We start from the raw sequence: 14,464 nt of genomic DNA on the forward strand, positions 1-14,464 counted from the left end.
TATGTTTGTGAGAGCTGAGAGGGAGTGGTGAGTCTGGACTGAAGCCAAAGGGGAGGATTTCAAAACCTTCAAGAGTACTGAAAGAGCAAGTAAATCAAGATGTTTATTGACAAAAAGCTTAGCCTTATTCTATTAAATCACTGTGTATAAATAAAGCAAAAAAAGAGTAAGAGAGCATCATTTTAATACAGTATTTATAAAGTCATACAATGCTAAACATATTGACATGATAAATAAGGGTTTTTCCAACATCCTAACGTCATACGATGTCATAATTACATTTCTCCATGTTAGATTCTCTCTTCAATAACCATTATAATAATCAGGCTGATGTGGAGTCTGCTTGCCAGACTTTTCTCACATCTTTTAATTCTGTAATTCACCACCTTAGTTAAACCACATAAGAGAGCAGCAGAAGGGTTCTGGAAACATTGGTTTACAACCGGTCTCAAAACATCCTCAGTTAAAAAGAAGTTCTATAAAAACGTTTCTCACAAATCCCTCTCCCCTAAATTCTGCAAATGTAAAAAAGTATAAGAACAAATTTACTCACCTACTTCAGATATCCCCCAAAATATATTTTACTAACACATTTCAAGAATCCTTAAATAAAATTAAGTAAACTTTGAAAATCAATCAACTATTGAATAAGAAAATGGCATCTAGAACTACTCCATCTCAATTTATTGTTGGAAATAATACCTATAGTGATTCTGATGTTTTTTCATGTGAATTTTATACGTTTTTGTGAATGTGGGTTCCTCTCTGTCAAATACAATTTAGAAAATTGATGGAAATCACTTGGATTACATGAAGTGGTATTTCCCTTCTCAAGTTTGATCCTTCTGCTGTAATGGAGGTAATTGGTAACAAAGATATCAGCAGCAGGTTATGAGATTGGTGCCTCTCTGGTGAAATCAGTGTCTTCCTCGATTACTGAGCCTCTAAGGTATATCTTCACAAAATCAATGCAAACTGGTAGTGTTCCTAAAAAAATGTAATTGCCAAAGTTATCCCCCTCTCTATAAATCTGGGGATCCAAGATCTTTTACAATTCATCACCCAATATCTGCACTACCATGTTTTTCTAAAATCGTAGAACATGGTTCGGTTCATCAGGCTTGCTTCCTAACTCTATACTGTAGCTTAATTGACCCATATCTCATTACGATAAAACAATTCTGGGCCGGTACATATGCCTCGTACCTACACAAATTACCCATCATACAAAATACATTTTCACCTTTGTTTAAGAAACTCAATATCTTGTCTATTTACGARATTAAGGTACGCCAATTATGCACTTTCATCTACATATACCTCCCAGACAGTTTACCTAAACCCGTTAATGGATTCTCCCTGGAAATCCATCTATATAACACAAGACACTGCGATAACCTTCACCCTCCCCACTGCCTCACACAGATAATTCTCTATCAGATACAGAGGTACCATACTCTGGAATTCTTATGTTCACAATGCCAAACATCATCCATCAATAACTTCAKGCGAAGACTGGGGGTCCGCCTGATGAACCAAACTACCCAATAATCCCCTCCATGTCTAACTCACACAGATGCACACACACAGTCTTGTATAATGAGTATATCATGTTCAATTAAAATTAATATGCTTTGTTTAACTGATGGAACATACTTTATTTGATGTACTTATATTTGTCATAAAAGCCCTTTTGGGCTTCCAACCTCACCTGCACAGTTTCTACCATTCTGTTTTATCTGTACTGTTTTGTCTTTGGTGCAAATAAATAAAACCTAACACAAAAAAAGCAATAGCTGTGGTAAATTAGTATAAGCACAATGCAACTATACAATTATCTTAGAACTGAGGAGTTAACAGGTGGGCAAAATTGTTCCCTTGAGTTAAAAAAAAACATTAGCTAGTGAAGAGTGAGTGAGAACCACTTTCTTCCCTCACTCTCTCAAACATACTGTGCACACACACATACAAAATTAAGGTTTGTTTCCCAAGTTATCAGCCAATAAGGTTGTGTAGTGGCCAGCACGTGTGCCTGTTGCTTTAGGTTAAAACATTGGGCTGTAAATTCCATTAAAATGTCTTAATACCAATCTAAATTGTCTCCACCAGGGTTGATAGAGGTGTGTGATTCATACAAGCCAACGGTCACTCAGTGAGAAGAGTACTAATGGAACATCAAAAGCCTGGTCAACAGGGGGTTATATCAGTAACCATAAGACATACTGTACACACACACACACTCAAGCAACCCTTCCCTCACAATCGCTCTTCCACACACACACTTTATTTTGTACTTCTTCCTAAGGGTTATAATAGTGTACTATAGTGCTTGAAGGGCAGAGTACTGGTCCGACAGCCAGGAGTGGCACCATGGCAGGTTGGATGTGTGGAGTTGTGTGTAAGTAACAGAATATAAAGGGTTTACATACCCAACCATGGAGGTTGGACAAGGCTGATAAAACCTATAGCACTCTGTAAAGGTCCAGTTGAAAACTAGAAAAGGCTCTACATGGGGTAAATCAAGACCTGGTTCACCTTGGCCATGAGTGACACCACTCTCCAAATGGGATATGCAAAAAACACATTTCCATTTCACCACACGCTTGTACAGGTTACACACTTGTACATGTGTGAAACAGGACAAATATAAGCACCCCCTATTTGCGCTTTTAAAAAAAAGAAGAGAAGTCTAGTGCCTGGATTCAGATATTATAAATGATTGGTCCAACTGTGAAGGGGTAATGCTAATGCGCAAGGTCCACATTTAGGTGACTTAGGTGTTGACCCTCTACCTCCTGAATATCCCTTACTGACTGTTATTTTCTCTGCACGAGATGACAACACAAGGATCATGTTTGTTATGGGGACTCTTGTCTGCGGAATTTTCAGAAACAAATGCAGTGCTCTATGAAGGCTGTAACAGGTATGCTTTTTCAGCACTAAACGATGTGGAGATGTAGACTAGTGTTGCCACCTTGGGGAGGTGGGTTCAGAAAACCTTCCTATAGCACCACCTCCCACCACCCAGCCCTGTTATCATTGCAGAAGCTCCTCCCAGGATATGGGCTTGGAGAAGACTTCTCGCTCCAGCCAGAGGTCATAGTTCATCTGGAAATCCTCCGGCAGGTCGACGCGCTGTCCAAGAACGCTCTGCAGGCAGTTGTCCACGGGCAGGAAGTCAGGGTTCCTCTGGTTGTTGTCGTAGCGGCGGCTGTTGAAGCGCTCAATGTTGGCGCGCAGAGCACACTCCTCTGCCTGGAAGTCCCAGGGCCGCGCATCCAGGTCTGCCATCAAAGAAACATAGAAGCTCATTACTTGGGGTTCTCTTTAAAACTTGACATACCCCAAGCTACATAGGGTGCTTACACTTAACAGTTCACAGTGGGGAAATATGAGGCTATCAATCACTGACTGAAAAACACAATGGACACTTTGAGGGTTGATTTTGGTGTCGACAGTGACTCACCGTTACCGTAGGCCCAGTCGTCATTGAGGCGATGGCGGACCTTCTGGTATATGGCAGACATGGTCTTCATGTTGCTCTTCCTCCACTGGCGGCCCAGGTACTTGGTTTGCACTTTGAGCAGCTTGAGGACGTACAGCTGCATCATGGCCTGTTTAACCTTCAACGCCCTCTTCAATATGGGAGCAGATTTGAACACCACCAGCATCTGACAGAGAAGTGCAAGGTATGCAATTATGATCTAAAATAATCCCAGACTGATGTCTGTTTTAGTGAATAAGAGTAACTATTGTTTTGGTTGGGTGGGTCTCTCCCTCACCATGGTTCTGGAGTGCTTCCACTTGGTCAGCTTGTTGAGGATCCTCAACAGGTTGATACAGGAGAACAGGTTCCTCCAGCAGAACTGGTTGTTGTCGCCAGCCTCCTGTAGAACACAGACAAACCAACCATTGGGTAACAACACCTCACCTCCAACCTTTGACTACCGTAACATTTCCATTAGGTACACTGGTGTGTCCCCTACCCTTCTACAAAAACATTGCCCAGGCGTTTGAGTTCAGATATTACAATCAGTATTTTATTTCTGTGAGGGATGGAGTGTGAAACTTACCAAACTCTCTGCAGTAAGTTCAGGGAGCTCATGCACCACACAGTAAGGGAAGTCCAGCACAGAAATACTGCAGGAAAGAGAATGAGAGGTGATTACTAAAAGGGTCACAGATAATCAGGGTCTTGGAATGGCTCAAATTCCCCAACGTACCTGTTCTTGGCTGTGATGTAAGAAATTATGTTCTGGTTGAAGAACTTGAGAATGAGAGGAATACAGTTGGCAAACACCAGGTGCTGAGCCATGTACTCAAACTGTCAAATTAAATAAATAAAAAGAAACAGAAGGGTAAGGGAAGGCCACTCACAAGTTTACGGTGCTTGTGAGAAATGACCACTCCTATTAAATGGTTATCAATACTTGGTAGATGAGGATAATTCAGGGTTTTGAGAGTTTGCCTGTATGTGGTGGTAGTGGTTGAGTGTCGGTTGCCAGTACCTGGTAGACGTGATTGAGTTTGAAGTGTTTGAGAAGCAGCAGCAGGATGGCAGCGATGGCCTTAACAATGATCTCCTTGTGGCGGTTAACATCCACACCAAGTTTCATGCTCTGGAGCACAGTGGTCCTGCAGATACAGTATTCAAATAATAAAACCCTTTTAGTTGGAACTCAACAGAATACAGCCCCCTTTCAAATCAAACAGTTGACTCACGGCATCTCCTCAGGCAGCACATCTGCCAGGATGTTGATGGAGTCTGTCTTGGCCTTGGAGGTGGGGGCAGCCGCTAGCAGGATCTTCAGCAGGGCAATCTGAGAGAGAGAAGAGAAACAGGTCAATTCTGCCAAGGGTTAGAGGTCATAGAAATGCACTGGAGACCTAGATTCAGTATACAAGAGGAGCAGAACACTCACCATGTACTGAGGCAAGCTGGGAAGAATGCCCTGGTATAGCAGCTCAGTGGAGCACATCTCCACATCCTCTTCTCCCTATAAACAAACACAAAACATGCAAAATAATGCTTTTTAAATTAAACACATTGCCCTTTCTCTAGGACAGTGATATTCCAATATACATTTCAGTGATATGCACTGGCACTCACCCCTGACAGTGGAGTTTTCTGAAACTCATCCTCCTTGGCAATCTGAATCTCAGCTATAGAGATGTACTTATGCTGCAAGGAAATAGAAACAACTGTCATTGTAAAGAATTCTCACGGCCAGTGGTGCTGTCCCTTTCATCCCAGCTCACTCCACCCATCCCCCAATGCTGCCAGAGAGACTGGGGGTTAACACTATAGAATTGCTATAGCGGTCATTTAGACTGCTCATGACTTTCATAATTTTATTACTAACATTTAAGTCATGCCCCATCCGTCCTTGACTTTTCCTAAAATAAATCTATAACACACTGTTGTTTAAATCTTAATTCACAAACAGAACTGGAGTTATAACCAGTTTAAGTGCATGTCTTTTTTTAAAATGGTTTCCCTCCGTGGTTCCCAACCCTTTTCAGTTACTGTACCATCCAACTGCCCACCACTGAGATAAACTAATGAAAATACTATAGTCGTGTTTACAAAAAAAAAAAAATGTTTTCAAATGTTACATAAGACATTCATAAACACAACCAAATCATTATTTTTACGATAGCATATATAAAATGTATTAATTACAGTTATAATGTTATTAGTAGCTTGAAGGAAGGCCCCTTGAGACCCAGTGGTTCTAGTGTTAATAAACCGGCCCCTCAAAATCCCAGTGACATCTGTGACCAGGCCACTGATAGGTTGCTAGGGTCAGGTTGCTAGATGGCAGGACATCAGACAGCCCTTCGGCTTCCTCAGTCTCTGTCCAAGTGGACACGTGATGGAATGGGGATTATTTTAAATCGCATAGCCTACTGTCGGAAGGTCCGCAATTTGGGCAGCGCGCAAGGCAAATATCAAATAGGCCTAGAGATGACTGTTGAGTTGCGACTGTCAGTGAAAAGCAGAGAGATTTAGCCAAGCATATCGCAACATTAAAAAATACAATTACGGAAAAACACTTTGGAAAGCAAATAGCTATCGCTGTAAAGAGATGACAATAAAGACTTCAATCTGTCTTTTAGTTTAAAAATTCTCAACTGAATTGAGCGGCCAGTAAGTAGCCTCGTATCTTATTGGCACCAGCTGAGAACATCGGCCATATCCCCAGTGAGTGTGCATATTCACTGTCTTTATCATTGGGTCAGTGCCACTTTTGTTTGTTTGTGGACAATAATTTCCTTACCTCCCTCACCGTTGGCCGATTATATGGATCAGACAACGTTTTTATTGATCTGTTTGTCAGTGTCAGCAGAGTAAGCTACCCTGTAATTTTTGTAGTATTATAAGAACAATTCTGCTAATGTCTCCATTCATATGAAGTATAGTAGAATTGCATGAAATGGGTTTATAAAAGGCCAACAAGAAATGTATCTGATAGGCCTATAGCCTCAATGTACTGCATTGAACAGTATTTTTTGCAAACAGTGATTGAGTTGTATTATTAGCCTAAATTATGACTTTCCAATCTAAATTATCACTATAGTAATAATAGGCCATCTTACATAGAGTACTTTCACCACTGCTTATCCATCTGACTGGGAAAGGTGACAGTGAGTCAGAGACAAGCCCAACTGGAGAACAGCTCTCTTTCAGACATAATGCAGCAATATTATGCAATATCTAGAAAATGTATCCATGTTTCACAATGTTTGAGACTTGTTGAGTACTGTATAATATAACCTGCTTCAAGGTTCTGATGCTTTCATGGATGGGTCTGGGTAGGCCGACAACTGTATCTGTGTCACTGCAATACAAATACAGAAATATCCATGAAATCTAGGTCAAGGATCCTCGACAAGAAATTACATTAAGATGGATTAAATCTCTAGAAGATTTAATCTCTATTAATGAAAAAAAGACACTAACTGGACTTACTTTCCAAGCGTATAGCCGATAAATTTGCTTCTACTTGATTCCAGGAAATGTTCTATGTCCTTTTCCCTGTAAAAACATTAAACAAAACAAAAAAATTCTAGTCATAAACTTTAGGAACACTATACAAGACACATAAAATAACAAAGCACATCTATAGAAACAGCACTAATCTGTAGCAAATGTCTCCCTGATGTCTCCCTCAGCCCCGGACTGTACCTGACTTTGGGGGCCCAAGGCAGGCCCTTGGGGAAGTTCACCCTCTCTGAGGGGGGGTGTAGGATGGGTGGGGGCATGACCTCATCCCGTTCCATGGGAAAAGGCTCCGCCTCCATGGAGTTGTCATTGTCATCGTTGTCATCCTCATCTTCACGAGGGTCATCTGACTTGTAGGGGTCCTTCTCATTGAAGGCGTCCAGGTTGTCCTGTTTTATTAGGGACTGTAAGAGAGGAAAGGGTTGAGGAGTATTTTTAAAATAAGCCTTACACAATAGTACATTGAGCAGGTGTTAAACAGGGGGTGGCGTAACTTTTGTGAGCCACATTGAGACATGGTAGAGGTTACCTTGTGTTCACGGCGTGCCCTTTTCTGCTGCTGTTCGATGAGGTCAGAGGCAGATGCGGGGGGCGAGGCTGCCCTCATGCTCCTGATGACCCGGATGCTGTCCTCTGGGAGGGGGGGCAGGCGAAGCTCCTCCCGCTTACTCACCTTAATGTTCTGGAGCTGCTCAAACCCCCCGAGGGTGAACTGGGGCAGAGGAGAGGACATGTTGTAAATTGGATATGCAAGCCAAAAGTACCTGGCTAAGAATGCCAAAATCCACAAAATATGATAAAATCTCTCTCACCAGTATGCTCTTCCACAGCAGCATCAGAACCTTCTTCATGGGGAAGTGGGGAGCGTGACCACTGCAGAACTTTGTCACCATGCCAAAGAGCATGACAGAGATGGGCTCGTTGTTGTACAGAGGAGAGCCTGGGAGAGAGAGGGGAAAGAGAAAAGACTAGTTATAAACTACTCCTTGACAAAACCCTTCTATCTAATAGAAACACACACTCCTACCCAGCTCTGTTTTAAAGGTCTCCCTGGTGGCCCTCCAATCAGGTGAGTCGGCTGGGTCCTCCTGCTGGATGGTCACCACCATCAGATACATGATGTTGAGCAGCACCCTGAGGAACCAGAAAAACACCCAAGCATCAGAAGGGGATTCCCATACACTGGTGTTTAACTATATAGAGCTGCAAGAAAGTCAGTGACAAATTTTACCTGAGGTCTGTGCTGTCAGCCAAGGAGATTGCTGGCTTTCTGACTGCACTGCTACAGGCAGCACTGTTACTGTGAGAGAGAGAGGGGTTGAAAAGAGGAAAGAAAGAATCAGCAACCTGATATTAACCACATTTTGTGTAGCAAAGAAACTCTTCCCAAAAACAATGACATCTCACTGATTTGTAGTTCCAACTTACTCAACCTCCATGTTGAGCAGCTCCACAAGGGCCGTGAAGGTGCCAACATCCAGCAGCAGGAAGATGTTATACCTCATCCAGTGCTGCACTTCTGCCTCAGAGCTGCACTCCGCAAACGTCCCTGTAGAGCCACAGGTGGGAAACATGACTTTAGTGCTGAAACACTGTTAGCTTACTGCATCACTATAAAAACATACGGAAACAGATGTCACCGCAGGCTACTAAACCGCTGAGTGCTGAGGACTTACCCTGAACCATGTAGAGGATTGCCCTGGACACCTTCAGCCTCTTCTCCCTGGTGATCACCTCCAGGCCGTCCAGTAGACGCATGGCGTGAGCTCTGTGTTGAGCCACATCCAGCTCGGTCCATTTCTTGTCAGACACTGAGACAGGGCAGGAGCAAAACACTCTCAGTAAGAGGTACTATATAACCACACTTGAGGAAGACAATGCATTCAAGTCGAAAAGGTGCATACCATGAGTTCGGAATTCCTCCTCAAAGCATTTTCTGTTGAGAAGAAATTCTGGTCCTTCAGTGTAACTGTATAGCTCTGGAGAAGAGATGTAGGCATAGCTGGTACCAAATTCACAAGAGAACCTGTCACAGAGGTCAGTATTTAAAAGCAATAAGGAGTGTCCAGTAATACCTCACCTGACAGTTCAGCAGACCACTTGTCTGTATCTGCATACTCAAACTCAAGGTCTGGAGACTCGGAGAAGCCCTGTGTTGGAGCACAGACACAAATACAGTGCATTCGGAAAGTATTCAGACCCCTGGACTTTTTCCACATTTAGTTAAATTATAGCGTTATTCTAAACTGGCTTAAATTGTTTGTTTTTTTCTCCTCAATCTGCACACAATACCACATAATGACAAAACAAAGACAGGTTATTAGAAATTTTAGCAAATGTATTAAATATAAAAAAGTATTCAGACCCTTGGCTCAGTACTTTGTTGAAGCAAATTTGGCAGTGAGTATAGCACACCTGTATCTGGGGAGTTTCTCACATTCTTCTTAGCAGATCCCTTGGATTGCGCTGTTCATCTTTCCCTCGAGCCTGACTAGTCTCCCAGTCCCTGCCACTGAAAAACATCCCAACAGCTTGACGCTGCCACCACCATGCTTCACCGTAGGGATGGTTCCAGGTTTCCTCCAGAAGTGCCGCTTGGCATTCAGGCCAAAGAATTCAATCTTTGTTTCATCAGACCAGAGAATCTTGTTTCTCATAGTCTGAGAGTCTTTTAGGTGCCTTTTGGCAAACTCCAAGACGGGCTGTCATGTGCCTTTTACTGAGGAGTGGCTTCCGTCTGGCCACTACCATAAAAGGCCTGATTCGTGGAGTGCTGCAGAGGTGGTTGTTCTTTTGGAAGGTTCTCCCATCTAAACAGAGAAACTCTGGAGCTCTGTCAGAGTGATCATCGGGTTCTTGGGCACATCCCTGACAAAGGCCCTTCTCCCCCGATTGCTCAGTTTGACCGGGCGGCCAACACTAGGAAGATTGTTGGTAGTCCCAAACTTCTTCCATTTAAGAATGACGGAGGCCACAGAGTTTTTCCTTCAATGCTGCAAAAACGTGTTGGTACCTTTCTACAGATCTGTGCCTCGACACAATCCTGTCTCAGAGGTCTAAGGACAATTCCTTTGACCTCATGGCTTGGTTTTTTCTCTGACATGCACTGCCAACCGTGGGACCTTAAATACACCGGTGTGTGCCTTTCCAAATCATGTCCAATCAATTTAATTTACCAGAAGTGGACAATCAAGTTGTAGAAATATCAAGGGTGATCAATGGAAACAGGATGCACCTGAGCTCAATTTCGAGACTCATAGCAAAGGGTCTGAATACTTACGTAAATAATTTGTTTTTATTTTTAATAAATGTGCCAACACTTCTAAAAACCTGTTTTAGCTTTGTCATTATGGGGTATTGTGTGTAATTTGAAGAGGAAAAAAATAAATGTAATCAATTTTAGAATAAGGCTGTAACGTAACTTGATTTTTATTTCACCTTTATTTAACCAGGTAGGCCAGTTGGAAACAAGTTCTCATTTACAACTGCGACCTGGCCAAGATAAAGCAAAGCAGTGCGACAAAAACAACACAGAGTTACACATGGGATAAACAAACGTACAGCCAATAACACAATAGAAAAATCTATATACAGTGTGTGCAAATGTATTAAGATTAGGGAGGTAAGGCAATAAATAGGCCATAGTGGCAAAATAATTACAATTTAGCATTAACGATGATGTGCAAGTAGAGATACTGGGGTGCAAAAGAGCAACAACAACAAAAACAATATGGGGATGAGGTAGTTGGGTGGGCTATTTACAGATGGGCTGTGTACAGCTAAAGCGATCGGTAAGCTGCTCTGACAGGGAGATATAAGTCTCCAACTTCAGTGATTTTTGCAATTCGTTCCAGTCATTGGCAGCAGAGAACTGGAAGGAAAGGCGGCCAAAGGAGGTGTTGGCTTTGGGGATGACCAGTAAAAATAAACCTGCTGGAGCCAATGCTACGGGTGGGTGTTGCTATGGTGACCAGTGAGCTGAGATAAGGCGGGGCTTTACCGATCAAAGACTTGTAGATGACCTGGAGTCATTGGGTTTTGCGACGAATATGTAGCAAGGGCCAGCCAACAAGAGCATACAGGTCGCAGTGGTGGATAGTATATGGGGCATTGGTGACAAAATGGATGGCACTGTGATAGACTACATCCAACTTGCTGAGTAGAGTGTTGGAGGCTATTTTGTAAATGACATCGCCGAAGTCAAGGATCGGTAGGATAATCAGTCTTACGTGGGTATGTTTGGCAGCATGAGGGAAGGAGGCTTTGTTGCGAAATAGGAAGCCGATTCTAGATTTAATTTTGGATTGGAGATGCTTAATGTGAGTCTGGAAGGAGAGTTTACAGTCTAGCCAGACACCTAGGTATTTGTAGTTGTCCACATATTCTAAGTCAGAACCGTCCAGAGTAGTGATGCTAGTCGGGCGGGCGGGTGCGGGCAGCGATCGGTTGAAGAGCATGCATTTAGTTTTACTAGCAATTAAGAGCAGTTGGAGGCCACGGAAGAAGTGTTGTATTACATTTACATTTAAGTCATTTAGCAGACGCTCTTATCCAGAGCGACTTACAAGTTGATGGCATTGAAGCTCGTTTGGAGGTTTGTTAACACAGTGTCCAAAGAAGGGCTATATGTATACAGAATGGTGTCGTCTGCTTAGAGGTGGATCAGAGAATCACCAGCAGCAAGAGCGACATCATTGATATATACAGAGAAAAGACTCAGCCCGAGAATTGAACCCTGTGGCACCCCCATAGAGACTGCCAGAGATCCGGACAACAGGCCCTACGATTTGACACACTGAACTCTGTCAGAGAAGTAGTTGGTGAACCAGGCGAGGCAGTCATTTGAGAAACCAAGGCTATTGAGTCTGCCGATAAGAATACGGTAATTAACAGAGTCGAAAGCCTTAGCCAGGCCGATGAAGACGGCTGCACAATACTGTCTTTTATCGATGGCGGTTATGATATCGTTTAGGACCTTGAGTGTGGCTGAGGTGAACCCATGACCAGCTCAGAAACCAGATTGCATAGTGGAGAAGGTACGGTGGGATTCAAAATGGTCGGTGATCTGTTTGTTAACTTGCCTTTCAAAGACTTTAGAAAGGCAGGGCAGGATGGATATAGGTCTGTAAGCAGTTTGGGTCTAGAGTGTCTCCCCCTTTGAAGAGGGGGATGACCGCGGTAGCTTTACAATCTTTAGGGATCTCAGACGATAAGAGAGGTTGAACAGGCTCATAATAGGGGTTGCAACAATTTTGGTGGATAATTTTAGAAAGAGAGGGTCCAGATTGTCTAGCTCAGCTGATTTGTAGGGGTCCAGATTTTGCTGCTCTTTCAGAACATCAGCTATCTGGATTTGGGTGAAGCGGGGGGGCTTGGGCAAGTTGCTGCGGGGGGTGCAGAGCTGTTGGCCCGGGGTAGGGGTAGCCAGGTGGAAAGCATGGCTAGCCGTAGAAAAATGCTTATTGAAATTCTCGATTATCGCAGATTTATCGGTGGTGACAGTGTTTCCTAGCCGCAGTGAAGTGGGCAGCTGGGAGGAGGTGCTCTTATTCTCCATAGACTTTAGTGTCCCAAAACTTTTTGCAATTAGTGCTACAGGATGCAAATTTCTGTTTGAAAATGCTAGCCTTTGCTTTCCTAACTGACTGTGTATATTGGTTCCTGACTTCCCTGAAAATGTGCATATCGTGGGGGCCATTCGATGCTAATGCAGTACACCACAGGATGTTTTTGTGCTGGTCAAGGGAGGTCAAAGCTGGAGTGAACCAAGGGCAATATCTGTTCTTAGTTCTACCTTTTTTGAATGGGGCATGCTTATTTAAGATGGTGAGGAAAGCATTTTTAAAGAACCAGGCATCCTCTACTGACAGAATAAGGTCAATATCCTTCCAGGATACCCGGGCCAGGTCAATTAGAAAGGCCTGCTCGCTGAAGTGTTTAGGGAGCGTTTGACCTCAATACTTCTTGAAAGCACTGTACTTATCTACCTCGTACATCTGCACATTAATCTGGTACTGGTACTCCCTGTATATAGCTCAATTCTTGTGTGTATTTAGTTTTATTCCACGTGTTTCCTCAATGCTCTAGTAGTGAAATATGAGTAAATTCAAGAGAGTGGCACACAGTGTTACCATTTTAATTTAAACAATCTACATTGTTGGGAAGGGTCCTTACATGTACACGGTAAAGTCTACACCAGTTGTATTCGGTGTATGTGACAAATAACATTTGATTTTACAGTAAGTGTGTATTTTGCAATTGTGAAATTATTTTGACGTGATTATGTAGGTTATTTTGGTGTATTGGCTTCCAGAGAGAATTTTCCTTTAATAGAACGTGTATTGTCCTTGGATTATAAAGGAGTAACGTTAGGCTCCTTTAGTCCATTATTGGGCTAGCCACCTAACTAGCTACTGTAGTTACTAGTCGGTAAAGTAAACTAACGTTAGCTAGTTAACGTTGGACAAGTTGCAGTTTCAAATTCAGGGATAACCATTCTAATATCGTATTGTTGTTACATAGAGAGTTCGCTATACTTCAGAACAGTTGTAATGGGTAAAAACGGACTGGGGGGCGCAATAATTAAATTAACGTTAGCTAGCAGCAGGAATCGGCTAGTAAATTTGCTAACTTAGCTAGTTCTAGCTAGGATTGTTGACAACACAAACACGATGCATAACGTACTTCAATAAACCATACTTTTTCTTCCTTACCTCCGAGTCTTTTCTTTGATTACGGACAAATTCACCCCTACTTTTGTTGGGTAACATAGCCCTCTGTTTATTGACAATCAAAKCACCACCATTACCCCCAACGTCCATCTCTGATTCAATAACAAAATCACAGAGTTTCGAAACCCAGAGGCGCAACATCGCGAGACTTCCAGGAACGCTTTGGAAACAGACCAGACCGGTGTTTGGGGTTTGAGAAGTAAAACATTCTTCCTTAGTTGTTATTTTTTTCAAAATCTAAAGGCACAACCTAGATTCGAGCCAATGTCCTAAGTAGTCCAACATTTTATTACTCCAACCTCGTGAAAGTGACAAACTCACACGTTTTATTTCCGTCAAAAACAACTTTATATCGAAGGAGTGGGTTTGATTTGACGGCCTGCACTTGCGCAGTTTGTTGTGGTTCTACGCATGAGTTTAGCTAGCCAACGATTGTGGAGAGATGTACTGCTTGGATTCTTTACCTACGTTAGGAATAAGCTGAAACATTTTTATGTAATTCATTTCATTATTCTTTTGGCCAAATTTCATATTCACAAATGTAAATTTACAAACTTTTTTTTTTTTTTTCTTACCCTACAAAAATAAATTGAACTCTATTTTAAGATAATTAAAAACTCTACTAACAAAAAAGCTGTTAGAATTACAAGTGTATGTATGTCCCTTAAGGTCCTTGTGGAATGTGATACTGTACCCCCTAGCTCAATTGTCCATTGTATATAATCTA

At 42.4% G+C, this 14,464-nt stretch overlaps 1 protein-coding gene across 1 annotated transcript; it reads right to left on the minus strand.

Moving 5' to 3' along the window:
- Positions 1-2,482: 2,482 nt before the first annotated feature.
- Positions 2,483-13,854, minus strand: LOC111967109 (striatin-interacting protein 1 homolog). The gene is made up of 21 exons (XM_023992002.2): positions 13,720-13,854; positions 9,087-9,156; positions 8,911-8,985; positions 8,683-8,817; positions 8,435-8,555; positions 8,238-8,306; positions 8,034-8,140; positions 7,819-7,946; positions 7,536-7,718; positions 7,190-7,410; positions 6,974-7,039; positions 6,779-6,842; positions 5,111-5,182; positions 4,923-4,997; positions 4,723-4,820; positions 4,509-4,635; positions 4,224-4,324; positions 4,074-4,140; positions 3,783-3,887; positions 3,467-3,671; positions 2,483-3,284 (listed from the first exon to the last, which is right to left on the minus strand). The coding sequence occupies exons 1-21, from the start codon at positions 13,825-13,827 to the stop codon at positions 3,037-3,039; spliced, it is 2,445 nt and encodes an 814-aa protein (XP_023847770.1). The 5' UTR covers positions 13,828-13,854; the 3' UTR covers positions 2,483-3,036.
- Between the last annotated feature and the right edge of the window lie 610 nt (positions 13,855-14,464).

The sequence above is a fragment of the Salvelinus sp. IW2-2015 genome, linkage group LG1, assembly GCF_002910315.2.
Source record: "Salvelinus sp. IW2-2015 linkage group LG1, ASM291031v2, whole genome shotgun sequence".
Classification (NCBI taxonomy): domain Eukaryota; kingdom Metazoa; phylum Chordata; class Actinopteri; order Salmoniformes; family Salmonidae; genus Salvelinus; species Salvelinus sp. IW2-2015.